This window comes from Eublepharis macularius, chromosome 5, assembly GCF_028583425.1.
Source record: "Eublepharis macularius isolate TG4126 chromosome 5, MPM_Emac_v1.0, whole genome shotgun sequence".
NCBI classification, from domain to species: domain Eukaryota; kingdom Metazoa; phylum Chordata; class Lepidosauria; order Squamata; family Eublepharidae; genus Eublepharis; species Eublepharis macularius.
Genome location: NC_072794.1, coordinates 171,483,366 through 171,509,969, shown reverse-complemented (window position 1 = coordinate 171,509,969; position 26,604 = coordinate 171,483,366). Strand labels below are relative to the sequence as shown.

Genomic DNA, 26,604 nt, shown 5'->3' with positions numbered 1-26,604 from the left:
CTTTGAACAGCAAAGGCAGAAAACTAGGTTCTCACTCTGTTCTATGAAGCCTGCTGTATAAAACCACAGCAATCTCTCAGCCTGGCCTACCTACCAGGACTGTTATAGCAAAGTAAGCTTCAGCTGCACTGCATTCTTCTAGCTTTGGGTGGTGGAGGTGGAGACATTGGGGTGAACTGAATTCCATTTTTGACACACCCTCCCCTGTCTCACCCACAGTTCATGATTTTTCTGCTCTCTGGCCTTGCATTTCATGGACTTGGTAAACAAATGCACAAGTAAATGCACAAATCCGGAGGCACCAGACTGTACTGGCTCACTTCTCTCAGCTCCCCCCCCAAAGTATGCTATTATGATCCCCCCACCCCAGCACATTGCAGCGCCTTTCAGATAAGCCACATTTAGCACGATGCTTAAAACATTCCCACATGGAGAGGGACTCCACGTGTGGCCTTCCCTTTGCGGGTGTTGCCAAGTGAGAAATGATCCTTTCCCACTGAAAAAACTCTTTGAACAGCAAAGGCAGAAAACTAGGTTTTCACTCTATTCCGCCTCCACTCCTTAACTTCACACCTCTAATTGTTTATTTTATACGGCAAAGAGCTCTGTCTTTCACTCTGGCATTTTTGCTACCCAATCCTTTGCCCTTTCACTCAGAAGTGAGTTTGTGTGTGTTATGTACTGTCAAGTCGCCTTTGACCTATGGCGATCCTATGAATGAAAGACCTCCAAAACGTCCTATCATTAACAGACTTGCTCAGATTCTGCAAACTGGAGGACGTGGCTTCTTTGATTGAGTCCAGCCGTCTCATTGTAGGTCTTCCTCTTTTCCTGCTGCCTTCAGCTTTTCCAAGCATTATTGACATTTCCAGAGAATCTTGTCTTCTCATGATGTGACCAAAGTACAACAGCCTCAGTTTTGTCATCTAGGGAGAATTCAGGCTGGATTTGATCGAGTACCCACTTATTTTTTGGGCTGTCTACAGTATCCGCAAAACTCTCCTCCAGCACCATGGATCTGGATAGCCCAGGTGAGCCTGATCTTGTCAGATCTCAGAAGCTAAGCAGAGTCGGCCTTGGTTAGTAATCGGATGGGAGACCTCCAAGGAAGACCAGGGTTGCAGAGCCAGGCAATGGCAAACCACCTTTGTTAGTCTCTTGCCATGAAACTCCCACCGGGGGGGGGGGTTGCCATAAGTCAGCTATGACTTGTGGGCACTCTCCACCACCAAGGGTACATAGGAGGGTTCAAAGCATTAACAACACCCCGAATCTGCCCCTGGTGCAACTGCCTCGTGCCAAGGGGAGAGCCTGGGTTTGGTACCACCACTGTTTCCATAAGAACCTTTGCTGGAACACAAGAAGAGCAGGGAAACCTCTTCCAACGAGTATAGTTATGAGTTCACGCAGGTACAACACCGAGTGCTTTGAGAAGGAAGAAAGCATGATCACAAAGCTACAACAGAGGGGAAACATCGAAGGAGAAAGCTGTGCAGATTCCACTTCTGCGGACCCACTGCAGGATGCTGGGCCTGTAGTGGCATCAGAGATGGAACGCACGAAGCTACTCTCGGCTCATCTAGCCAAGTTCTGATTGGGGGGAAACGGCTGCTGGTCAGAGCAGAGGAAGGTTTTTCCCAGCACCAGCTCCATGCAACCTCTTAAGTGGATATGCCAGGGACTGAAGCCGGACATCCTACATGCAAAGCGGATGTTCTAGCCTACACAAACTGGAGGTGAGTTGGGGGTTACATGTATTGTCGAAGGCTTTCACGGCCGGAAAACGATGGTTGTTGTGGGTTTTCCAGGCTGTATTGCCGTGGTCTTGGCATTGTAGTTCCTGACATTTCGCCAGCAGCTGTGGCTGGCATCTTCAGAGGTGTAGCACCAATGAGGTGTAGCACTCAATGAGGAAATTAATCATCTAAACCACGCACTTCAGGCAAATGGCTACTCCAGAAATGAAATCCGAAGAGCAATCAAACCCAGGATGTATCAAACAACCAAGGAAAAACAGTCTCCTACAGGAAAAGTGTTTTTGCCATATATCAAAGGAATTACGGATCAGATGGGAAAGCTTATGAAAAAGCATAACCTTCAAGCAGTATTCAGACCCACTCGAAAAATACAACAGATGCTACGATCAGCAAAAGACAGTAGAGACCCCCTCACCTCTGCAGGAGTATACCGTATACCCTGCAGCTGTGGACAAGTGTACATCGGGACCACAAAGCGTAGCATCCAGACAAGAATAAAAGAACATGAAAGACACTGCAGACTTGGACAACCTGAAAAATCAGCAGTGGCTGAACATAGCCTAACGCAAACAGGGCACAGTATCTTATTCCAGGACACCAAAATACTGGACAACACTTCCAACTACTTTGTCAGACTGCACAGGGAAGCCATTGAAATTCACAAGCATAAGCAAAACTTCAACAGGAAAGAAGAAACCTTAAGAATGAACAGAGCATGGTTTCCAGTTCTGAAAAACGCCAGGCTAACAAAACACTCTACACCCGACAATAGCCCTGCGGAAAAGATTAGCACATCAAGCACCAATCCATATGCAAAAGAACAGTGATACATATGCAAAAGTGATACATATGCAAAAGAACAGTGATACATATGCAAAAGAACAGGATACAGTGAAGCCTCCCGCCATTAGCATTCCACACCCTGGGAAACTCTTACAGGAGGACTCAGCTCAACCCCACCCCTCCTGAGTAGATACAAATGACCTGCCAACACCTTTTCCACACTGTGACATTGGGGGTTACAGTTTGTCACTTCTGGGATCTGAGAGATATCAGTGCTACGCCTGCCGTGATTCACTGTGTGGAGTGTGCCTAACACATTTAAAGTCGTCAAGTGGCAGGTTGTTCCCAGGCCAGGCTGGAAAATATGAGGGCAGAATAAGCAAGCAGTATATGGGAAGAGAGACATCGGTAACGGTATCATCTTATGCGGAACAAGGAAAGGACAGAATAGAGAAAGTCCTGGAGCGCTATGGGAAACAGAAGTGTTCCAGGTAGGAAATTAGAAAAGGGTCCAGTAGCACCTTTAAGACTAACCAACTTTACTGTAGCATAAGCTTTTGAGAACCACAGTTCTCTTCGTCAGATGCATCTGACGAAGAGAGCTGTGGTTCTCAAAAGCTTATGCTACAGTAAAGTTGGTTAGTCTTAAAGGTGCTACTGGACTCTTTTTGATTTTGCTACTACAGACTAACACAGCTAACTCCTCTGGATCTATGACCAGGTGGGAAATGTTATCCCAAAGCAGAGCCGTAAATATATAATACGAGAAGTCACCAGTTCATAACAAAATAACTGTTTTATCATGAGATTGACAGTTCATTTGGCAAACACATCTGAACCAGTAGAGTGCAAACCAGCACTCTACTGGTTTGAATCCCACTTCTGCCCTAAGCTCAGCAGGTGGCCTTGGGTCAGCCACTCCTCTCAGCCCAAGCTTCCCAGCTATATTGTGGGGATAGTAATAACACTAACTTGTTCACTGCTCTGGTGAGGCACTAATCTGTCTAGAAGAGTGGTATATAAGTGCAGTTGTTATTATTATTTATTATTAGTACTATTATGCTCACAAATTAGGGTCCAAGTTTGCAGGCCTCACATGGACTTCCAGCTCGACCTTGGCCTTAGGGATACATACAGGCACAGTTCCACAGGTGCAGCTTTCCTGCACACCTAATGAATGCCTGACTGCCATGTCCATAACAACAATAACAACAGCGACAACATTCAATGTATATTCTGCCCTTCAGGACAACTTAACGGCCACTCAGAGTGGTTTACAAAGTATGCTATTATGATCCCCACAACAATCACCCTGTGAGGTGGGTGGGGCTGAGAGAGCTCCAGAGAGCCGTGACTAGCCCAAGGTCACCCAGCTGGCTTCAAGTGGAGGAGTGGGGAATCAAACCCGACTCTCCAGATTAGAGTCCCATCGCTCTTAACCACTACACCAAAAAGCAACATGTTCCTTTACCACAGCAATAACTGTAATGAATGCCCAGGCAGAAAACCAACAGGTGAATCTTCCCCAGTTATTTGCTAGTAACGCACTCAAGGAGCACTCTTAAGCAAGTCGACATAGAAGAAAATCCCACGGAGTTCAGAAGGACTTACTCTCCGGTAAGTGTGCATAAGATTGCAGCTCTAATAAATTTCTGCTTAATAAGGCAGGCAGCTCAGAAGCAGAGATACACGTGTCAGCTCAATAGGATTGCTTGCCCACTTCTTGGAGAGGGTGGAACTAGTCTTTCATCCATGTTATTCTGTAAAGTACTGATGTTGCTACATTGACAATAACTTTCTTAATTGTTATTAGCATGCAATTCTTCTAGTATCCTTGAAAGATAGTAAACTGAGATTTTTATGCTATGCATATTTACACCTAGATCCAGAGGAGTTAACTGTGTTAGTCTGTAGTTGCAAAATAGTAAGAGTCCAGTAGCACCTTTAAGACTAACCAACTTTACTGTAGCATAAGCTTTCGAGAACCACAGCTCTCTTTGTCAGATGCATCTGACGAAGAGAGCTGTGGTTCTCGAAAGCTTATGCTACAATAAAGTTGGTTAGTCTTAAAGGTGCTACTGGACTCTATTTACACCTAGTAATTAGTCAGTCCAAAAGCAGTCCATTAGTGACTGGCGGGCCACCCTTATAAGCACAGCTCCATCCCTGGGCATCTTTTTCCACGCCGGTGTGGGTGTGTGGCTTTCTGTTTTGCCACAAGTGCTATTCACTTCACCCAAGAGCCACTTTAAATGTTGAGACCCGGAATAGACCTGTTGAAAAATACGTTTTCATATTCTAGTCATTGCCTAGAGATAAGCCTCACAGCGAGCGACCAGCTAAAGACCCTCATTACGAACCTTCTTCAGAGCGATATAAATAATCCACACCAATCTTGACGTCTCTCACCAGCTCTTTTTCCCGCCAGCAAGAGTTCTTAAGCGCTTCCAATTTACTACCTCCCGTTTCTGAGAGCGGAGGAGAAAAAAGTATCTAAACTCAACCAGCCCGTTATAACCAAATTCATTAATCACCATCTCAAGATTTTATTTTATTTTTTGCAGAAGAGGAAAGAGGCAATGTTAAGAAAGAGAGAGGGTAGGAGACCCGCTAATCTAAACCTAATTGATACAGAGTAGAATTTTCCTAAAAGGTAATTTGGGGATATTAGAACATAATCCTTTACTTAAACAAAGAGGAAAAATTGCTTCCCCCCCGCCCCTCCGGTTGCGTCCATTTTGCATCTTGTGAAGTCAGATAATTAGACAGGCCTCCACGCGGTAAGTCAGTCCGTATGATGTCACATCAATGCTTTGATTAAAAACTGCTTTCTCTCAAACCCAAGGAACCAGGCCGGCTGTGCTAAGCTCTCACATGCAAAGTGCCACGAAAACAACAGTTGGTGCATCTGGAAGGGCAGGTTAAAATGGCCAAATTGAGCACAAGAGGTAGGGTCTGAGCACTTCCAGCCGGGTCCGTTTGAGAAGTCCTGCTTTCTTAATAGTTGTCCAGACAGGAGAAGGCAATTCCCAGAAGAATTGGAAAAGGACGGTCAAAGTGATCAAGGGGTTGACTTACTTGCTATGCAGGGGAAAGTAAACATGTTTGGAGCTTTTTTCATTTTTGAAAAAAAAATGAGACAATTAGAGCCAAGCTACAAGTGATGCCTGACACAGGTTGGACACTTCTCAGCTTCCCTCAAGTTTTGATGGGAAATGTAGGCGTCCTGGTTTTTCAGCTTGGCTCTCCATTACAGCTGCAAGACCAGGATGCCTACATTTCCCATCAAAACTTGAGGGAAGCTGAGAAGTGTCCAACCTGTGTCAGGCATCACTTGTAGCTCGGCTCTTAGAGGTTTGTAAAGTTATGAAAGAGGCAGAGAAAATGAATATATATTTTTTTTCTCCTTAAAACTCAAGGTCACCCAGGAATGTGGAATTGCAGTAGGTTCAGCCTAGATTGAAGGAAGTCATTTTGCATACAACACACATCTGTTTTATACAACTGGCTGCCATAAGTTGAGGAACGTAATGGCCACTAGCTAGCTTAGTTGCCAAATGGATTTATCAAGTGTGAGCAGAGCAGGTCTAGAAAAGAGCAAGAGTCCAGTAGCACCTGTAAGACTATCAAAATTTGTGGTAGGGTATGAGCTTCCTTCAGAGGAGCTGTGACTCACAAAAGCTCATTCCCTACCTCAAATTTTGCTAGTCTTACAGGTGCTACTGGACTCTTGCTCTTTTCTACTGCTACAGACAGACTAAACACGGCTACCTGTCTTGATCCCGAGTAGGTCTGTTAGCTTAATAGTGGGATAAAACCTCCATGTTCAGAAGGAGTGTATCTCTGCATATCAGACACTGGGGATCAACACAAACGATTCCCAGCCGCCGTGGCCAGATATCCATAAACCTAATTGTAGAAATTGTGGGGCTCTTCCTTTTGGTGAAAGGCACTCTCTACATGCTCAGAGAGCTGCCTTTATTACTTCATGAGATCCAGGGCTGAGCCTAGGCTTTCTCAATGGTTCCCAGACCATCTTCCACTTCCCTTGGGTTCCTTTCTTGCTTCCCTCTGTTCCTCACAAGCCTCTGTACCTTTGCTTCTCCAGGCTGGAAGCAGCCCCCTTCCTTCCATTTCAACAGTCTCTGCCTTATTCTCCAATCCACTTTCCACTTCTCATCTCCCAGATCCCTCAAGCAGGGCTTTTTTTTCAGCAGGAACGCAGTGGAACGGAGTTCCGGCACCTCTTGAAATTGGTCACATGGCCGGTGGCCCCGCCCCCTGATCTCCAGACAGAGGGGAGCTTAGATGGCCCTCCGCGCCGCTCAGCGGCGCGGAGAGCAATCTAAGCTCCCCTCTGTCTGGAGATCAGGGGGCGGGGCCATCGGCCATGTGACTACTTTCACCAAAGGCAATTTAAACTTTAACCCCCCCTTGTTCCAGCTGACCCAAAGTGATGTCATTGCGCAGTCCTGAGTGCTATCACTGAGTTCCACCACCTCTTTTCCCAGAAAAAAAGCCCTGCCCTCAAGAATCCTTACACTGCAATTTCCAGGCTCAGCTCCCATCTTTCCACCCGAGTACACTGTATACCCTCTTGCCTTGTAAGTGCCATACAGCATCGTCCATTATCAATGCCATCCTAGGCATTCTAATTTTGTGGGTTTTAAAGATGCTATCAGGGTCAGATTTTGTTCTGCTTCTATGGACTAACACAGCTACCCACCTGAAACTATCCTGAGCCGAGTCGCATGCCTCTGAGCCCATTCAAAGGACTTGGAAACTTGCAATTCTCTTTTAGACAGCACTCCGTTTGCCTAACACGCTTTCTGACCAGACCTCAAATATTGATTTAAGAGTATTCAACTGTTGTAGATCACCCCCCATAGCAGCCCAAACTGTGCAAAGACTCACACAGCAGCTGTCACCACCTCTATCTTCTATGCAAGTCATTTCTGGGCTTTCATTCCTTATTCTTTGGAAATTGCATCGTGTAAAATTTGATCCAGGTGCGTTTATTTCCCCTGAAGTCCACCAAGTATTGTGAAAAAGCCCATCTCCGGTGATCACGGTGTCTTCAGCAATTTTAATGCAACGCGTGGCTTATAAATATCCTCGCCAATAAAGGCCCTGTCAAATAACTTTAAAATAGTTACACTTTCTGTATTTCCCTGAGCCATGACAAATTCCAGGAGCAGCACTTCAGGTCTTCATTTCCTTTGGATGAGAAAGCAGCAGGGGCTCAGGGTACCTTTGTTATAATGGTTTTATTTACAGATATACCAACAGAGCCTAATGGAATCACACAGGGAAAGTAGCAGAGCAGAACCACCAAACCTGGATTAAATTCCCAGAGGCAACCCTCCAAATCCACACCCCAGAACCTCTGCTAATTCCAAATAGAAAAACCTGCTTGCCTGTGTCTATAAATTCAAATGGCAAAACATTCATTTCTGGACCAGTTTGGTGTAGTGGTTAGGAGCACGGGACTCTAATCTGGAGAGCCTGGTTTGATTCCCCACTCCTCCGCTTGAAGCCAGCTGGGCGACCTTGGGTCAGTCACAGCTTCTAGCTCTCTCAGCCCCACCCACCTCACAGGGTGTTTTGTTCTGGGGATAATAATGACATACTCTGTAAACCACTCTGAGTGGATGTTAAGTCATCCTGAAGGGCAGTATATAAATCGAATGTTGTTGTTGTTATTATAAAACAATGAAAAAACACCCCCAAAGATCCATCTATTTACTCTTTATTCTTTGTCCTGACCTGGATGGCCCAATCTTGTCAGAAGCTAAGCAGGGCTAATCCTGGTTAGTACTTGGATGGGAGACCACCAAGGTCACTGAACAGAGGCAGGCAATAATAAACCACCTCAGCTAGTCTCTTGCTTTGAAAATCCCATGAGGGACTGTCGTAAATCCTCTGCAAATCAGCAGCTCTTCCCGCCACCATTTATTTTTTCTTGTAGTAAAAACTAATGGGAATTAAAATGAACAAATCTGCTTAATTAATTTCTCTGCTGTCCAGCAGTTTGGTTAGACTTGTAGAAGTTCAAGGCGGTTAGAGACCGGGGGGGGGGGCAATCAGAAAACAGAGGGCGATATGAAACTGATACCTACATTTTCCAACCACCAATCAGACCAATCTTGCAACAGAAAAGGTTCAAAATTGGGGGGGAGGGGAGTCAGGAGCAAGCAGGAAATGAAAACGCTCGTGATACCGTAAAAAAAAAAAGGAATAACAACGAACATAATGTAGTCAGCAAAGTTATTGAACGTAAAAAAAATTACACATTCAGAAAACTAGCTCCAAACCCATTCCCTGAGCCCCCTCCTAAAGGTGTATGAGAGACAAAGCCCTCCCTTCAACCAAAGAACAGTAAATTGTTTTGCCTGCCCCTCAAACTATCTAAGGAAGAAAAAGCAGTTTGCTACGTGGATGCCATAGTAACATTGAGACTGGACTACTGTAATGCTCTCTGCCTTGGTCTCCCCTCAAAAATGACTCTGAGACTCCAGCCGGTGCCGAACCCAGCAGCGCGTTTACTCTCAGGAGCTGGATGGAGCATGTGTATCACTCCCCTCCTGCAGTCACTCAGTTGGCTTCCTGTCAGTTACTGGGCTCAAATCAAGGTCACCTTCAAAGCCCTTTATGGACTTTATTCAACATGCTGTAACAATAAACCTTCGAACATTATACATGTTCCCCATTATTTTTATTTTGCTTACATTAAGGAATCTACGGTGATATCCATGGCAGTGGAGGAACCTCCTTCCTTAAAAATACAATATTCTCTGTTTTGCCTTTCTAACTTCTAGGGAGGATTCAGGCTTGACTTGATCTAGAACCCACTTATTTGCCTTTTGGTCCTCCGTGGTATCAACAGCATTAAAACAAAACATATCAGCATTCGTCTCTGGGAGAGGCCAAAGTCCATCTTGCATAGCATCCTGTTTCTTTCAGCAGCCAGACGTAATGGAAGTCCCCAAGCAGGTCAGAAAAGTAGTGGCTGCCCCACTGTTTTTGGTGCTCAGAGATATACTGCCTTTAAATATGGAGGCTCTATTTAGCTTAATATGTATTGATTGCCCTCATGAATGCATATAATCCTGCTCCCCCCACCAAGCCACGACTCAGCTTCAGTCGGTTGACCATTATAACCGCTGAATCCTTCTCGGAAGTCCCGCTGCCTTGCCAGTTAATACTTATTCCCTGTGACGGTGACGATGCCGAAATTGCTGCCACTGTCTGACCAGAAACCAGACAAGGGCAGCTGCACGACTCTGCTAAATGCTGTCTTCAAATGCAAGGTCAGGCTGTTGGTCCCACTCACCAGCACCCCTACCTAGAAACTTTTCCCACCTGTGCTGCCTTTGAGCTTTCTTGCTGGCAATGGCAGGGACTGAACCTGAGATTTTTATCACAGAGCTACTGCACTTCCTCTTTTGCCTCTGTAAACAGGGACAGAGTCTTCATAAAAAGATGGCAACTCTAACTGTAATCTGCATTGTGCCTAGGAGACAGAACGGTCTTCAAACAGGAGTTGCCAACAGGCCTGGAGAACAATGCCCTGGCTAGAAGTTTAATGTGTGGAAGCGGGCAGCTGAAGTTTTTCACGGCATGGAGGTAAAGAACATCACCTGGTAAATAGTATCCCTAGTAGCCAGTTTGGTGTAGTGGTTAAGAACGCAGGACTCTAATCTGGAGAACTGGGTTTGATTCCCCACTTCTCCTCTGCTTGAAGCCAGCTGGGTGACCTTGGGCTAGTCACAGTTCTCTGGAGCTCTCTCAGCCCCACCCACCTCACAGGGTGATTGTTGTGGGGATAATAATGACATACTTTGTAAACCACGCTGAGTGGGTGTTAAATCTTCCTGAAGGGCGGTATATAAATCGAATGTTGTTGTTGTTGTTGTTGTTGTTATTATTATTATTATTAAAGCTCTGTTAAAGGGACAGGACACTTCATGCTGTTGGTTACCTTACCTAATAAAAATAATAATAACATTCCATGTATTTACCGCCCTTCAGGACAACTGAATGCCACACTCAGAACAGCTTACAAAGTGTGTTATTATTATCCTCACAACAATCACCCTGTGAGGTGGGTGGGGCTGAGAGAGCTCTGAGAGAGCTGTGACAGGCCCAAGGTCACCCAGCTGGCTTCAAGCAGAGGAGCGGGGAATCAAACCCAGCTTGTACTGAGCTTTGGCCTCCCTGATGGCTGATCTGCAGTATCTAGTAACCCTCATATACTGCTCTTTAGAGGTCTGTCCTTCTCTCCATTTCCTAAACATTTCCTTTTTCTCCCTTAGCTTATTCTGGAGCTCTCTGTGCATCCACATCGGCTTCTTGGAGCCCTTACCATGTTTCCGTCTTGCTGGGATAGTGAGGGCTTGAGCTTGCAAAAGCTCGTGTTTGAGAAGGGCCCACCCTTCACTCGCTCCTTTCCCTTCCAGCACACTCCCCCATGGAATGACTCTCATCAAGCCTCTGAGTTCATCGAAGTCGGCCCTACGAAAATCTAACCTACGAGTCTGGCTACGAACTTCCTTGGCTCCCCAAGTATGCCACAGCCATCCCGATATCCACCTTCCAAGATATTACAAGTATTACAAGATATTACAAGTTTCAATGTTTTGATAATACACAATAATATGCATTTGAGTTCCAATTCCCAAGAATGACTGTGGAAATCACCCCAATCAAATAGCAACAATCGGCAAGTAAGCATCAATATTAGGTTCAAATTCAGTTCGCCCGGCACCCACCCGGTACACACAGAAAGAATACAGGTAGCCTCACTCTCCAGTAGGGTAGCCCAGTAAGCTTGTCCTTGCTACCTTCACAAAATACACATTTTAAAACCCTTTGGTGCCACAAATCTCAGTCTTTTGGAGTTTGCCACACATCTTTCAAACACTATAATTTTCAGACTTTCCAAACTATACACTAACAAAGTTGTACAAGCTGGAAGCAACAAGAAAGCAGCTGATATTCCATGCACCAGATTTGATCCAAGGATACGCTCTGGCATTCACAGCCTGATTTGAGTTAGGGTTTAACGCGATGTATTTTTCAACATCAAGAAATGTGCATGAATCCTATGATATCATAACAGAGGAACTCCCGAGCCTGCGCAAAGAACCATTCTGTTACTACTGTGCAACCAGATCTTTCAAATACTATAATTTCCAGTCTTTCCTTCCCCCCATATCTGCGGTTATTAGTGGTCCAAAAGCTTGACTGGGGGTTGCATCCTCCTCTGCTACTGAATAAGCAGAAATTCAACAGGTGCAGCTTCCCCCCAGCATGAAGATGCAATGGTAGGCACTTGCACTGATGGACTTTCTGCCTGTTCTGCAGATATTTATAGGGACTGGAATTTTGCCAAAATCTATAGGGGCAACCGCAGCGTTGATTTACAATCAGGCCCGAGGCCCCACCCCTCTTGTTTTAGAACTGAATGGAGCCCCTTTTCACGTGACTGGAAATGGTGGAGTCTCTGTAGATCACATGGAAAGGGAACAGAATAATGCAAGAGCTTTTCCTCCCTCCACGCATTCAACCTATGCAATAAGATACAAATTTGGACCAAGTATTTAATTATTTGGTTAACAGTAAAGAGTCCGGTAGCACCTTTATGACTAACCAACTTTATTGTAGCATAAGCTTTCAAGAACCACAGCTCTCTTCGTCAGATGCATCTGACAAAGAGAGCTGTGGTTCTTGAAAGCTTATGCTACAATAAAGTTGGTTAGTCTTAAAGGTGCTACTGGACTCTGCTATTTTGATGCATCTGACAAAGAGAGCTGTGGTTCTTGGAAGCTTATGCTACAATATAGTTGGTTAGTCTTAAAGGCGCTACTAGACTCTTTACTATTTTTCAGGGCCGGATCGACGGGGGGGTAGTCTGCCCCCAGCACCGCTAAAGAGGGGGCGCTGGGCGTGGCTGCCGCTGGGGGCATGCCGGAGCTGGCGGCAGCAGCATGGGCGGCTGAGCAGAGGGCTGGGAGGCTGCCTGCCTGCCCTGCCGACGGGGATGGCTTGCTGCACTCACAGGACAGGGATCGTGGGGCAGGCGAACACCGGGGCAGCCGGCTTGCCACACAAGCGGCACGCCTCCAGGCTCTCCGTGATGACATCACGGAAGTGACGTCATCATTCAGGGGTGGGAGAGCACGGGGGCGAAAGCCGGACTGGGGTTGCCCTGGTGCTGGCAACCCTAGCTTCGGCCCTGCTATTTTGATGCATCTGACAAAGAGAGCTGTGGTTCTCGAAAGCTTATGCTACAATAAAGTTAGTTAGCCTTAAAGGTGCTACTAGACTCTTTACTATTTTGCAACTACAGACTAACACGGCTAACTCTTCTGGATTTATTTGGTTAGTTATTTACTTCCTGTACTGCCTGCCTCTCTCCCGAACGGGCACCCAAGGTGGCTTCCATCATTCTCCTCTCCTGCATTTTATCCTCACAACAACCCTTAGAGGTAGGTTAGGCTGAAAGCGTGTGAGTGGCCCAAAGTTATCCATCAAGCTTCCAAAGCAGAGCAGAGACTCAAACCCAAGCCATTCAGATTCTGGTCTTGCACTCTAACCACTACACCATTTGCTGACATCAGGGCCTGTGCAAAGACATTTGGGCGGCTGATATAGGAAATCCAAATTGCATCCCACCCTACAATTTAATTTAATTTAATTTAATTTAATTTAATTTATTATATTTATATTCCGCCCTCCCCGCTTTCGCAGGCTCAGGGCGGATAACAAATACAAACATCACCCAACCATTAAAAACATTTTAAAGCATTAAATAATACATTAAAAACATTTAAAAGCATTAAATATTACAGTTCATACTGCATAGTAGTTCATACATGCCTCTGTGTTTGCATAGGGGCGATGGTTTAAACCCCCCCCTCCATGGGGGGGGCACCGCCCGGCGTCAACCATATGCCTGGCGGAATACCTCTGTCTTACAGGCCTGGCGAAATGCAAGCAAATCTTGCCGGGCCCTTGTCTCGCAAGACAGAGCATTCCACCAGGCCAGGGCCTTTTCGTTCCTGGCCCCGTCGACACCAGGCGGGCCTCCCTAGGGCCAGGGACACTTAAAAGATGTTTTCCACCAGAGCGGAGAGTCCTCCGGGGCTCATAAGGTGAGAGACGGTCCCTCAGATACGTCGGTCCCAGTCCGCGTAGGGCTTTGTAGGTTAACACCAAAACCTTGAACCTGATTCGGTACTCCACTGGCAGCCAATGCAGCTGGCGTAGCACCGGTGTAATATGCTCCCATACCGGTGCTCCAGCAATGACCCACGCTGCTGCATTCTGTACCAGCTGTAACCACCGGATCAGGCCCATGGGAAGCCCAGCGTAGAGCGTGTTACAGTAATCCAACCTAGAGGTGACCGTTGCTTGGACCACTGTAGTCAAGTCAATAATAATGAAATGATATATTAACTCACTGACAAAGCGCTGCCTTCCATGACACCCAGAATGCGTTGCCCAAAGGAGAAAGAGTGCAGGAACACCGGGACTGCGTCGGGTTGCCCGAGCATCTCCCATGACCACAACAGAGGGGGTTCCCTGGACTAGCAGGACGACTATCTACACACAACCAGGGAAAATAACGGTTACAAAATGTGTGGATTTTATAAATCTGTCAAACATGCAAAGTGCAAAGTCATTTAATATGAATATACACACAATCTAATCAAACAATACATAATAATATCATATCCAACAGGTAAGGTCAAAGGTCCATCCGATGAAAATCCAACTGGTGGAGTGTCATACAAGAGTCAATATTACTTGATCCTTTCTTTCATAAACAAAATTTTTCCTCCAGTTCATTAACGAATTGTAATGTATTCACATTTTGTTTATGAAAGAAAGGATCTGTATGACTCTCCACCAGTTGGATTTTCATCGGATGGACCTTTGACTTTACCTGTTGGATATGATATTAATATGTATCGTTTGATTAGATGGTGTGTATCAACTGACTTTGCACTTTGCATGCTTAACAGACTTATGAAATCCACACATTTTGTAACTGCTATTTTCACTGGTTGTGTGTAGATAGTAGATTCTGTCCCATTGGCTGTCCCATTTAAATGCCCCAGGGAGAAGTCTGCAATGGTGCTCACGTATCTCTCGTGGCTGTGTGTTTTTGTGTGATCCCCAAACATGCACATGTTAGTTCATCCAAGGGAATGTAGATGCTGTTCAGCTGCAAACAAAGAGACAAACCCTTCAGATCTGCTCGTAAGAACATGCTGGGTCGGACCAGAGGGCCAACCAGTCCAGCGTCCTGCCCTGCACAGCTGCTATCCCGCTGCCCCAAAGGGACAGCAAACAGAGCATGGAGCCTGAGGCCTTCCCCGATGCAATGTTGCCACTCCCGATGGCTTTGGTAGCCCCCGCCTGGAACATTGTTAGCCCAAGAGGCTTCTGGGTTTGCTTTTTCGGTCAGATTGCTCCTGAGCAGGGGTGGCCAAACTGTGGCTCGGGAACCACATGTGGCTCTTCTAGACATATTATGCAGCTCCTGGAGCTCTCTGACCGTGGCCGTAGCCATACATTTCATTTAATTTTAGTTTATTTCCCTCCCTCCCTTCGCTCCCTTTCCATGTCTTTCCCTCCCTCCCTCCCTCCCTCCCTCCCTCCTTTCTTTCTTTCTTTCTTTCTTTCTTTCTTTCTTTCTTTCTTTCTTTCTTTCTTTCTTTCTTTCTTTCTTTCTTTCTTTCTTTCTTTCTTTCCCTCTCTTTTCCTTTTTCCCTTCCTTCTTTCTTTCCAATAAAAATGTTTGGTGGTTGTTGTGGGTTTTCCGGGCTGTATTGCCGTGGTCTTGGCATTGTAGTTCCTGACGTTTCGCCAGCAGCTGTGGCTGGCATCTTCAGAGGTGTAGCACCAAAAGATAGAGATCTCTCAGTGTCACAGTGTGGAAGAGATGTTGGCAGGTCATTTGTATCTACTCAGGATCTACTCAACCCCACCCCTCCTGAGTAGATACAAATGACCTGCCAACATCTCTTCCACACTGTGACACTGAGAGATCTCTGTCTTTTGGTGCTACACCTCTGAAGATGCCAGCCACAGCCGCTGGCGAAACGTCAGGAACTACAATGCCAAGACCACGGCAATACAGCCCGGAAAACCCACAACAACCATTGTTCTCCGGCCGTGAAAGCCTTCGACAATACATCAAAAATGTTTGGGTTGCCAGGTCTGACTCAGAAAATACCTGGGGACTTTGGGGGTGAAGCCTAGCAAGGATGTGATGTCACTTCCGAGTCAAAGGTCAGCTGATGGCTCTTCCCAAGCCCCACCCCTTCCGATTATGTCACTTTCAGCATACTGCACCAAAACCCCACCCCTTCCGGTGATGTCTCTTTCAGGACACTTCCCCAAACCCACCTCTTCATCTTACATCACTTCAATGCATCATATCTTGTGGCTTTCAAACACCTGATGTTTACTCCATGTGGCTCTTACATTAAGCAAGTTTGGCCGCCCCTGTTCCGGAGTATTGCTCATGCTCAGGGTGTACAGAAGACACTCCCGGGTCAGAGTTCCTTACAAACGGAAACACCCACGTGGTCACACTGATTTATCCTTTTTCTAATGTAGGTATTGCATCCTGGCAGTGCCCTCAAAGCAGCTGACAAAAATTAAAAGCATGATACAGGATACAATACAAATTCTGAAATCAGTGGAAATATCAAAAGCACGACACGCAAAGTAGCAGAGCATCGACACAAACCTAAAAGAGAATATCTAACATGATCAGCTCCTTGGTGTTCGTGTACCCCTCACGCTGTGCTACTTCTCTAGCCAACTTTTCTCCACTTTCTGCAGCTGCCCGGTCCTGACCAGTTCCTCTAGCCCCCTTTCTTCCTCTGCCCATAGACTACAATCCTTATGAAATGCAGCGACGTTCCTTCAGGGCCCCTTTTCTGATTAGCCCCTTCTCAGCTCTCCAGCCTCATTCTTCATTTTCCTTTTTTCCTGATTCCCCTTTCTGTTTTTACTTTGCTACACCCTTTCATCAGCCTCTTGCCTCGGGGCTCCTTAGCTTTCTCAGAAGCTCTTCACAGTCCTCAGCTATCCCTTAAACACAGTTTGGATTCTTGCCAAACTGACAATTTTTACTTCCCTCACAGAAGCTGGATTGCAAACTGTTTAGTTCCCTGAGCAACTGAATGTTCTGTCCCACCAACCCAGCTCAGCCAATCAGAGACAGAGGATTCACAACCACAAATAAATCACAGAAGGTGGCGGGGTGGGTGGGTAGGTGGGAGAGAATGTGCAGGACTGGTGGAAAAGTATCCCAGACACACGCAAGAAATGCGGCGGTGACTGACTTAAATCTGTCGAAGGGACTGCAGCCCCTGAAGGACTTTTCCCTCTTGGCAATTTTTGGAAGAAGGCACAAGGAATTTCCCAACTTGGACACTTTATCATCCTAAGACAGACAGTTCAGGGCTTCTCATTTTAAGGTGCTTCATGATGTCCTTACAGGTTCGACTCAAATGGCGCATATTGCACTAAGCTGGAGAAAAACTTGGGCTTACAGCTGGATGGGAACATAAGTTACATTTCTCTTTTCAACCTGCTTCTTGCGAAGTCCCTTCACAGAAGGCATGTCTGTGCAGGAGTCAACATGCAACTCACATGAGGATCGACATATGCAAAGATTATCCACGTGTCTCCATGTTGCTAATAAATGCCCTGGGAAGTTGCAGTTGTTCCAACGTGCATCCACACACAGGTCACATATTAACTCCAAAGTGTGCACAGCTGTGTTGGTCTGCTGTAGAAGAGCAAGATTTGGGTCCTGTAGCACCTTAAAGACCCACAAGATTTCCAGGGTATTGACTTTTGAGAGTCAAAGCTCCCTTTGTCAGACAGGGAACTTGGGCTCTTGAAAGCTCATCCGCTGGAAATCATGTTGGACTTTAAGGTGATACTGGAGCTCAATATGTTTAGACCTCACCTAGAGTATTGTGTTCAGTTTGGGGCACCACAATTTAAGAAGGGTATAGACAAGCTGGAACGTGTCCAGAGGAGGGCAACGAAGATGGTGAGGGGTCTGGAGACCAAGTCCTAGGAGGAAAGGTTGAAGGAAATTGGTATGTTAAGCCTGAAAAGGACATGACTGAGAGGTGATATGATAACCATCTTCAAGCACTTGAAGGGCTGCCATGTAGAGGATGGCACAGAGTTGTTTTCTGCTTCCCCAGAAGGTCGGACCAGAACCAACGGCTTGAAATTAAATGAAAAGAGTTTTCGGCTAAACATTAGGAAGAACTTCCTGACAGTTAGAGTGGTCCCTCAGTGGAACAGGCTTCCTCTGGAGGTGGTGGGATCTCCTTCTTTAGAGGTTTTTAAGCACAGGCTAGACGGCCATCTGACAGCAATGCTGATTCTGTGAACCTGGGCAGATCATGAGAGGGAGGGGCAGGAAGGGGTGCACATCAGGGCTTCGTTCTCGTGGCCCCTTCTTACATGCCCAGGGTAAGACCGATTGCCACCTTGGGGTCAGGCAGCAATTTTCCCCAGGCCAGCGTGGCCAGGTGTTTTGCAATCTTTGGGGCGTAGAGCACGGATCACTGGGGATGAGGGGAGGGGAGGTAGTTGTGAATTTCCTGCATTGTGCAGGGGTGGACTAGATGACCCTAGAGGTCCATTACAACCCCATGATTCTATGACTCAAATCTTGTTCCTCTTAAAAATGTTATACATACCATTGTCACCAAGGGCTCTCTGGGTACTTTATGCATGATTCTATAAAGACACATTCAGGGCTTTTTTTCTGGGAGAAGAGGTGGTAGAACTCAGTGGGTTGCCAGCACAGGGGGTAATTCTGGTGGGAGGTGGTGCCCCTGGTACCACATGTGTGCGTGCAAAGTGCATGCATGCTCCCAGGGCCAATGATGTCACTTTGGGTCAGCTGGAACAAGGGGGGAGTTTTTAACAGTTTAAATCGCCCTCGGCGAAAATAGTCACATGGCTGGTGGCCCCGCCCCCTGATCTCCAGACAGAGGGGAGTTTAGATTGCCCTCCGCACCGCTCCAGTGGCACAGAGGGCAATCTAAACTCCCCTCTGTCTGGAGATCAAGGCCACGTGACCATTTTCAAGAGGTTCTGGAACTCCGTTCCACTGCGTTCCTGCTGAAAAAAAGCCCTGGACACATTCAACATTTCCCAAAGTCTGCTTTCTGCCAGAACTTCTAGGCCTAACCTGTTGCCCAGTCTCTTGACACTGGGGGCACCATCTTTTTCTGGGCTGATGGCTCAGACCAGATTGTGGGATCTGTGAGGAATGCAAGCACAACTGTTTTGGGGTCCATCACAGCTGGATCTACCCATGCCTGCAACAGACATGCTCCTTACAAAGGAACATTTCTCAGCAACCAGGCCAGCATCAAGCACTCCAAGCTGGTTATGAGCACATTCCGAAGTTTTGAAAATTAACATCTCGTGCTCACAGAAGCTGCCGGTCTTTGCAGCCCAACTGGCCAAGATGAAACCTAGGAGGGTTTACGGTGTACAACAGGCAGCGTCCCTAAGATTGTGCTAAAATGGATCTAAATGCGAGGTGGGGATTACTTTCTTCCTGGGCACAGTTCAGCCAGCAATAATTCATCATTTCTTAGAAACAACCACGGACTTCCTGTGCTGAATCCAGCCTTGCTAATCGGTTTAGCCGACCGCATTTAACCGGTCAGTGGAGCAAGTGCCACAAATCCTAGGATCAGGAGTAGACTGATAGAGAGCTTGAGAGCCGTTGTGGCCAGAAGGGTTGACTTTAATTGGCTTAAAGACCTGACTTCTCCGTAGCCGATCCGTGAGAGGCCCAAACTGGTGAAGAGAAAGGGAAGCTCCGAATTGACAGCTGCAGCATTTTAATTCTCAGGGCGAAGGAAGACGAATTCAAACCACCCTTAGGTTGCAGCGTGGCTGTTTGTTTTCCAAGCTGTCTGTGCAGAAAAGAAATAAATACGAATTCTGCGCCAGGCTCAGCTGGATTCCGCAACCTCTCTGCTCTACAGATTGAACAGCCTTGCTCAATCTTTTTCCTTTTGCACCATTCCTTTTGCATTTTTTTTCTGTTTAGCATAATTTATTCTGATTAGGTTGTCATGGAAGGAAGAGGGTGCTAAAGCACAGTACTGAAGCTTTGCCCTCGACCACCGGAATACTTATTCGGATGCCCCCTCTTTCTTCTGAGATTTCACTAAGAATCGCTTATGCTCATTCGAGCAGTCATGCAGAGGATGAAACGGGTCTCAGGAAAAGGAAAAAAAGAAAGCAAAGATACTCAGGAAACGGTACTCCGTGCCCAGTGCCGCTTTCTGGACCCCTGCAGAATGACAATATCCGTTCAGCTCTGCTTTTTTTCTGTCTAAACAGGCTGGGGCGAACCTGGTAAGATATTTATCTTAACCAATTATGGGTCAAGGTAAATAGCCACCTTGTCTGCAGCGGCTGCCTTTCTTTTCTGTACCTGTGATGGGCCAAGTCATCACCGAGCCATTTATTGTTGTTGTGGTTCCTTTCCCACTGAGATCCAAGGTGGATTACACAGTGCAACTGGAAACACACTATAGTCAACAGCTATGATATTCACTGAGCAAAGTGCTTGAGTGGAAAATCCAAAGGGCGCCTGTCTTCCCACCAACCAACCTGAAGCTCGATTTACCTGCACAGGTTCTGCAGGCATAATGATTGCCACATCAATGGCCTGTGCCCCTCCCTAACAAGCAGCCCATGTATGCCACCAATCACGGTTAAGTGACAGGTCCAAACTCTTGTCTAACTTTAGGGTGGCCTCTGCAGGTGGTTTTTCTGAGCATCACTTCCTCCATGGGACTATTGGAAGAAGAAGGGCTCATAGTCCAGGCCTCAGGAGACCCTCCAAGCCCATGCTGCATATGGTGCCTGTCAAGGGCTTGATGGATCTTTGGGTTTTCCTTTTGGTCTTGAAGCTGAGATGACAAAAACCAGAGCAAGCCACAGTACGTGCCTGGTAGTCTGTTTGGCTCGGTGGGTCACAAGTTGTGCGGCTTTGGCGTACCTTGAGAATTTGTTTCAGGTGGGCAGCCATGTCAGATAGGAAGGGAGCTCTGACTCTTGAAAGCGCATACTCTGGAAATCTAGTTGGTCTTTAAAGGGCCAAAGGACCCAAATCTTGCTCTTAAGAATTTGTGTGTGCCAAATGCTGATACAGAAAGGACAGCTAAGGCCACCTAGACAGGCCCTCAAGTCAAAGTGGCTTTGCAAATGCACAAATCAAATCAGAGAATTTGTGCCATGCCACTTCTAAAATAAGCAGGCCATAACACAAACCTGCCTGAAAGGGCCACCCTCCCCCAATCTCTCCCCAATTTTTTTTGGGGGGGGCAATCAGTGGGAGGGCTTCTAGTGTCCCTTCCCCACTGGCAGACCTCCTGAGGACACCTGATTTTTTTGGCCACTGTGTGACAGAGAGTGTTGGACTGGATGGGCCATTGGCCTGATCCAACATGGCTTCTCTTATGTTCCCCCTAGGATTGCAAGACTGTAGCAGAAGTCCCTTGTGGGTACGTGGAATATGTGCAGAGGGGTGTGCGTATGGTCATGTATGCACATGTACATGAGTCCTAGGACGCTGGAAGCAATCCATAGCCAACAGAGAAGCCGTGGCTAAGGATGGTTTCTTCCAGAGAGTTTGTTGTGCCTCCCTCCCTTCGCAGAAAATGGCTAGTCCCTAGAACTAAACCCACATGTGTGAGAGCAGACTGTTGTGCATTCAACTGCAATCTCTGTTAAGTGTCTCCTCGAGCCCAATTCAGTACTGCTCTACTCAGAAGCCCCAGTGTCTTCAGTGGCCTTACTCCCAAATAGCTGCACACAGAATTGCAGTATTCGCGTGTTTCTTGGGTGGGACTGGACCTCAAAAACCATTTCCGGTCTCTGCTCAGCTGGAATCAAGCCTTTGGCCATGCATTCATTCCCAGGTTTGAATCTGCACCCGTTCAGAACTTCAACAATCGCATGCAAGTCAGCATCCAAATAATTTCCTTAAACCGGCAATTAGCAATTTCCTCCATTCACAACCGACAGGCGGTACTTCATGAATCTGCAACTGTTGAGCCGTTCTCACAGCAGCTTAATGACTGGGGCTCATCAATGTCCAAACAGCAAAGAACAAAACCACAAAATCTTCCAATGCAAACAGCACAAAAGGAAATCAGTCAGCCCCTTTCGCAAGCTTTGCACGTGGCGTTCCCAAATGGAAGGCGAATTCAGATTTACGCGATGTGGCGAGCTGATGAAATCCACTGAGGCTGCATTTTGCTGCGAAGAGCGCATTACGCTGCTTTCTCTTGTCAATTCCCCTTGTCAGCAGCTGTGATAAGAATGGGCTGGAATCATCAATGGGAGGGGAGGTGCCCTGCCTGCTTTTCAATGGGAACTGTGCAGAAACGGCCCGGGAGCCAAACGGCTGCGTTTCATTGTAGCCTATGTGATTGAGGAGTTTGTCCAGCCTAATCAGGGCTGTGATAATAGATGAGAACACATCTGCATGAAATGCCAAGGAGCAGAAGAGGCCTCACCTTACAGGGACAGGACTCTCTTCTGCAGCCCCTGTTTGCAGGATCAATGGATGTATTGCTAAGCATCTCCTTTCAGGAATTCACCATTGTCTCTGTCCCAGCTCCCAACTTCCCCAGCAGAAAGATCCATTACAGACCAGTTGCACTGCATGGAGAGAAGGGAGCTCTACGACTCAGGGAAGGGAGAGCTGTCTGGGGCGGAGAAAGCAAGAGGGCAGCTCGATAGTCTGGCCGAAGGAAACAGATTTGCCAGGAAATGATCGTCTGAGAGCTCTGGGGTGGGAGGAAGGAGTTCAATGTGTCTTCCCCATCTGTGATGTCTCTGAAGCTGCCTCCCCTGGGCCTGCCCTGCTCTTGCTCATATCTCGGCTCTTTGTGGGGGGCAGGGTTTGGAAGGGAAGGGGGAGAGGAGCCTGAAAGAGGGGCATTTCGATAGAGGAATAAATTGCCCCCTCTGGAAAACCAGAAGCCTTTCACTTCAGTGGAATCACAGACACAGGCCATGGCTGTTTGAGAGCTGACCATGATGGAGGCGCTGAGCATCAAGAAGCATCGATCTCCCATAAAAGGCTCCTGTGGGGCCATGCTTCTCCTCCCCTGAAGGAAGTAGGCATCCTCGTGGAAGGTCGGAGGCTGGGCTGGGCGCTTTTGATTTCTTAGAAAGTCAGAAGCATGTGCGGGGGGATGGGGTTCTGAATGAGCATCTCATATATATATATATTTGCATGCGAAGCCGCGCGGTGCGGTGGACACAATGTGGATCCCAAGGACAGGAGAGGCCAGCCCTGATCCCAGACTCAGCTATAAAGCCTGCTGTATAAAACCACAGCAATCTCTCAGCCTGGCCTACCTACCAGGACTGTTGTGATAGCAAAGTAAGCTTCAGCTGCACTGCATTCTTCTAGCTGGTGGTGGAGGTGGAGATATTGGGGTGAACTGAATTCCATTTTTGACACACTCTCCCCTGGTTTCACCCACAGTTCATGATTTTTCTGCTCTCTGGCTTTGCATTTCATGGACTTGGCATACAAAGGCACAAGTAAATGCACAAATCTGGAGGCACCAGACTGTACCGGCTCACTTCTCCCAGCTCCCCACCTCCCAGCACATTGCAGCGCCTTTCAGATAACCCACATGTAGCACGATGCTTAAAACATTCCCACATGGAGAGTGACTCCACGTGTGGCCTTCCCTTTGCGGGTGTTGCCAAGTGAGAAATGATCCTTTCCTATTGGAAGCTGAGCCTCGTCCCTCAGAGAAAGCCTCTAAGCATCACCAAAGCCGGCTTGTCCCGCAAATACACACCAGGGACCAAGCAGGTATCCCAAATCCCCCCGTCTCAACCCTGTCCTGGCCCAGATGCCTTGGTTCTGTTTTGTAGGGCACAAAGGGTGAGAATATCCACATGCCCCCAAAGCCCCAGACCCGAGAACAAATGAAAACTGGGAGGGCAAGTGAAGAAACGATGGAAAAGCCAGGAGTCTTGGTATGGAAGACACATTCCTTGGTGGCACGCCGGAGGAGAGGACTCAGGTGCTTGTGGGCCTAACCTGGACCCTCCATCTGGGGACTATGCCAGGCCAAAAGGGGGGCAGCCTGAGCGCCGGGGGGTGGCGTGACCGGGGTAGAGCATTGGCCATGGCTTCTTGGCCACCCATGCCCAAACTGAGGCATCCAAAGCAGGTTTGCTGGCAGTGTGCTGGCCAGACAGCCAACTCCCACTGGAGGGGCACACCCAGTGGGGAAGAGAGGGTGGGGCACCCCTTGCACCGCCCTTTGCTTTCTGGGGTGCCCCAGGGAGCCCCTCAGCCTGATATTACATCCACCTCTCCCTGGTGGGGTGCACCCAGCAGGGCCCCCCTGCATCGCCCTCTGCTTCCCGGGGTGCCCCAGGGAGCCCCTCGGCCTGGCATTACATCCACCTCTGCCCGGTGGAGCGCACCCAGCTGGCCCCCCTGCACCGCCCTCCGCTTTCCGGGCTCGCCCGGCCGGGCAGCCGAGGCTCCCGCCCCCCGGCCAGCCCGGCCGTTCTCCTACCTCCAGACCTGTCCGAGCTGCAGGAGGTGGATGAGGGACTGGAGCAGCCAGACGCAGAGGCGGCAGCAGCCGCGGGGCCCGGGCGGGCGGCCGGGGGCGGCGCGGGGCGTCGGCGGCGGCGTCGGGGGTCGGCGGGCGGCGTCCTTGGGGCCGCCGGCGCTGTCCTTGGTGCTGAAGGCGGCGGCGGCGGCGGCGGGCGCGGCGCGGGCGGGCGCCGAGAAGTCGTAGACGAACCACCTGAAGCTGAGCAGCTGCACCACCAGCGAGGGCAGCAGCACGAAGAGCAGCGTCAGGCCGAACCACCAGTACTGGCCGCGCAGGTAGTAGTCGGCCGCCAGCCACAGGTCGCTGGCGCCGTCCGAGAAGAAGACCAGCAGCGCGCCCAGCACCCAGCAGCAGTCCAGCAGGCTGTAGCGCCGCCCGGGCAGCAGCAGCGCCGCGCCCGCCCCAGCCCCAGCCGCCGCCGAGGGGCTCCCCGGGCCCGGGGCCGGCAGCGCCGCCGCGCCCCGCCGCGCGCCCCGGGCCAGGCTGCCGCCGCCGCCGCCCTCGCCGCCCTCCCGGCGCGCCAGCGCGGAGGGCGAGGCGGCGGCGGCCGCTCCTCCGTCCGACTTCGCGGCCATGTTGGAGGAGAGGCGGAGGGAGAAAGGAGGCAGAGCCCCAGACTTCCGGATGGAGGGAGCGCCCGAGCCGGAGCCGGAGGAGCCGGAGCCGGGAGGGAGACGGAGGCACGCGGGAGGAGAGGAAGAGGAGGAGGAGGAGGAGGAGGAGGGAGGCTGCGCCCTCCCCCTCCCTTCCCAGCCCCCTCCCCCTCAACCGCCTCCCCCCAAGATCAAGAGGCGGCGGGGAGGGAGGGACGAGCGCGGGGGAGAGGGGGAGGGAGGGGGGAGGAGAAAGGCTGCACCCTCCTCCTCCTCCTCCTCCCTCTCCCTCCCCACCCCAGCCCCCTCCCCTCAATCGCCTGTCCAGCTCAAGAGGCGCCCGCCCCGACCCATTCAGCCCTCCTGCCCGGCTCCTTCACGGGCTCCTCCAGCGCTGCGCCAAGGGACGGGGCGGGGGCCGCCCTCCCCAGCCCAAACCCAGCCCTCTGGCGATGCACCGGCCACGCCCCCGCCCAGCCCCTCCAGCCTTAAGAGCCCTCGGCCCTCCCCCCTCCTGGCCCGCCCGGCTGGCAGGGCGCAACTTCGGGGCTCTCCAAATCCAGGAGGGCAAAGGTCCCCCCCCCTCGCCCGCCCGCTTGCAAGGCTGCGGCGTCTCTCCCCCGCCGCGCCCCAGGCTGATTGCTTTTGGCCCTTGTGTCGCCGAGGGGCTCCCAGGTGGGGGGCGGGAGGATTTACCCGTCGCCGGAGATGTGCTCGGGGCTGCACAAAGAAGCAGTGGGGCAACTCTCGCCTCCACAGGGCACATCATGGAGGTTGGATGGAAGAGATGGGGTGAGCATTCTGGGGGGCTTCCAATTTGGCTGAGGAGGCCGCTGGACTCATTTTTGGCACCCCCAAAGAACAGCGCTGCTGGATGGGCAAGCAGTGCCCTGAGGTGGGGTATCAGAGGATGCGCAATGTCTCCAGGATAGTGCAGCCAGGGGCATCTCCCCAGCCCAGCCTGATGGCCCAGGAGTCACCTGCAGGCCCAGGTCTTTGCAGGAGATGGAAAGATGTGCTTGAAGGGCATGAAAAGGGGCACCTTTCTTTGCTGTGACTGCAGATCTCTTTTATCCCATCACAGCTGCTTGAACCCAACAGCCAATGGATTATGAAGCACCCAGCTGTCTGGGTGGCAGGGCGTGCCCCTGTTTGGAAGGCATAACTATACAGTTAGTTGGTTGTTATGGGTTTTCCGGGCTGTATTGCTGTGGTCTTGAAAGAAAACCCACAACAACCATCGTTCTCCGGCCCTGAAAGCCTTCGACTATACAGTCAGTCAGTCAGTCAGTCAGTCAGTTCGTTCGTTCGTTCTAATCCACTGTTCTCATTGGGACTCCAAACAGAACCCATTCTTGAAAAAAAGAACCATAGTAGTTGAGGATAATTTTAGGTCGGTAGCCATGCTGTTCTACAGTCAAAGAGCATGGTCTGGGTCCAGTAATTAGTAACTGAAGTAGCAAGATCCGGGTCCAATAATTAGTAATTGAAGTGCCCACATAATTATATTATGCGGGCACTACATTTCAACTGTATGTTCATGGGAAATATGCCAGTCAGGGTACATCAATGACCTAGTTATTCCGTCCTAGTAGAATCTTTATTAACAGATCACAGGAATTTTGCAGCCCAATTCTCTGTGTTTACTCAGAAGTTAACTGTACCATCCTCAGCAGCTAGTTTCAGTTGGGTAGCTATGTTGGGCTGCAATAGAAGAGAAAGATTCGTGTCCAGTAGCACATTAAAGACCAACAGGGTCTGAGCATTTGAGAGTTATGCCCCCTT

General features: G+C 49.0%; 1 protein-coding gene across 1 annotated transcript in view; it reads right to left on the bottom strand.

The window, feature by feature from the left end:
* Positions 1 to 24,801, bottom strand: part of XKR7 (XK related 7) — a 70,288-nt gene extending 45,487 nt beyond the window's left edge. The window contains exon 1 of the mRNA XM_054980480.1: positions 24,182 to 24,801. Coding sequence (XP_054836455.1) covers positions 24,182 to 24,801 — 620 coding nt within the window. The remainder of the gene's footprint in view (positions 1 to 24,181) is intronic.
* Positions 24,802 to 26,604: the final 1,803 nt, after the last annotated feature.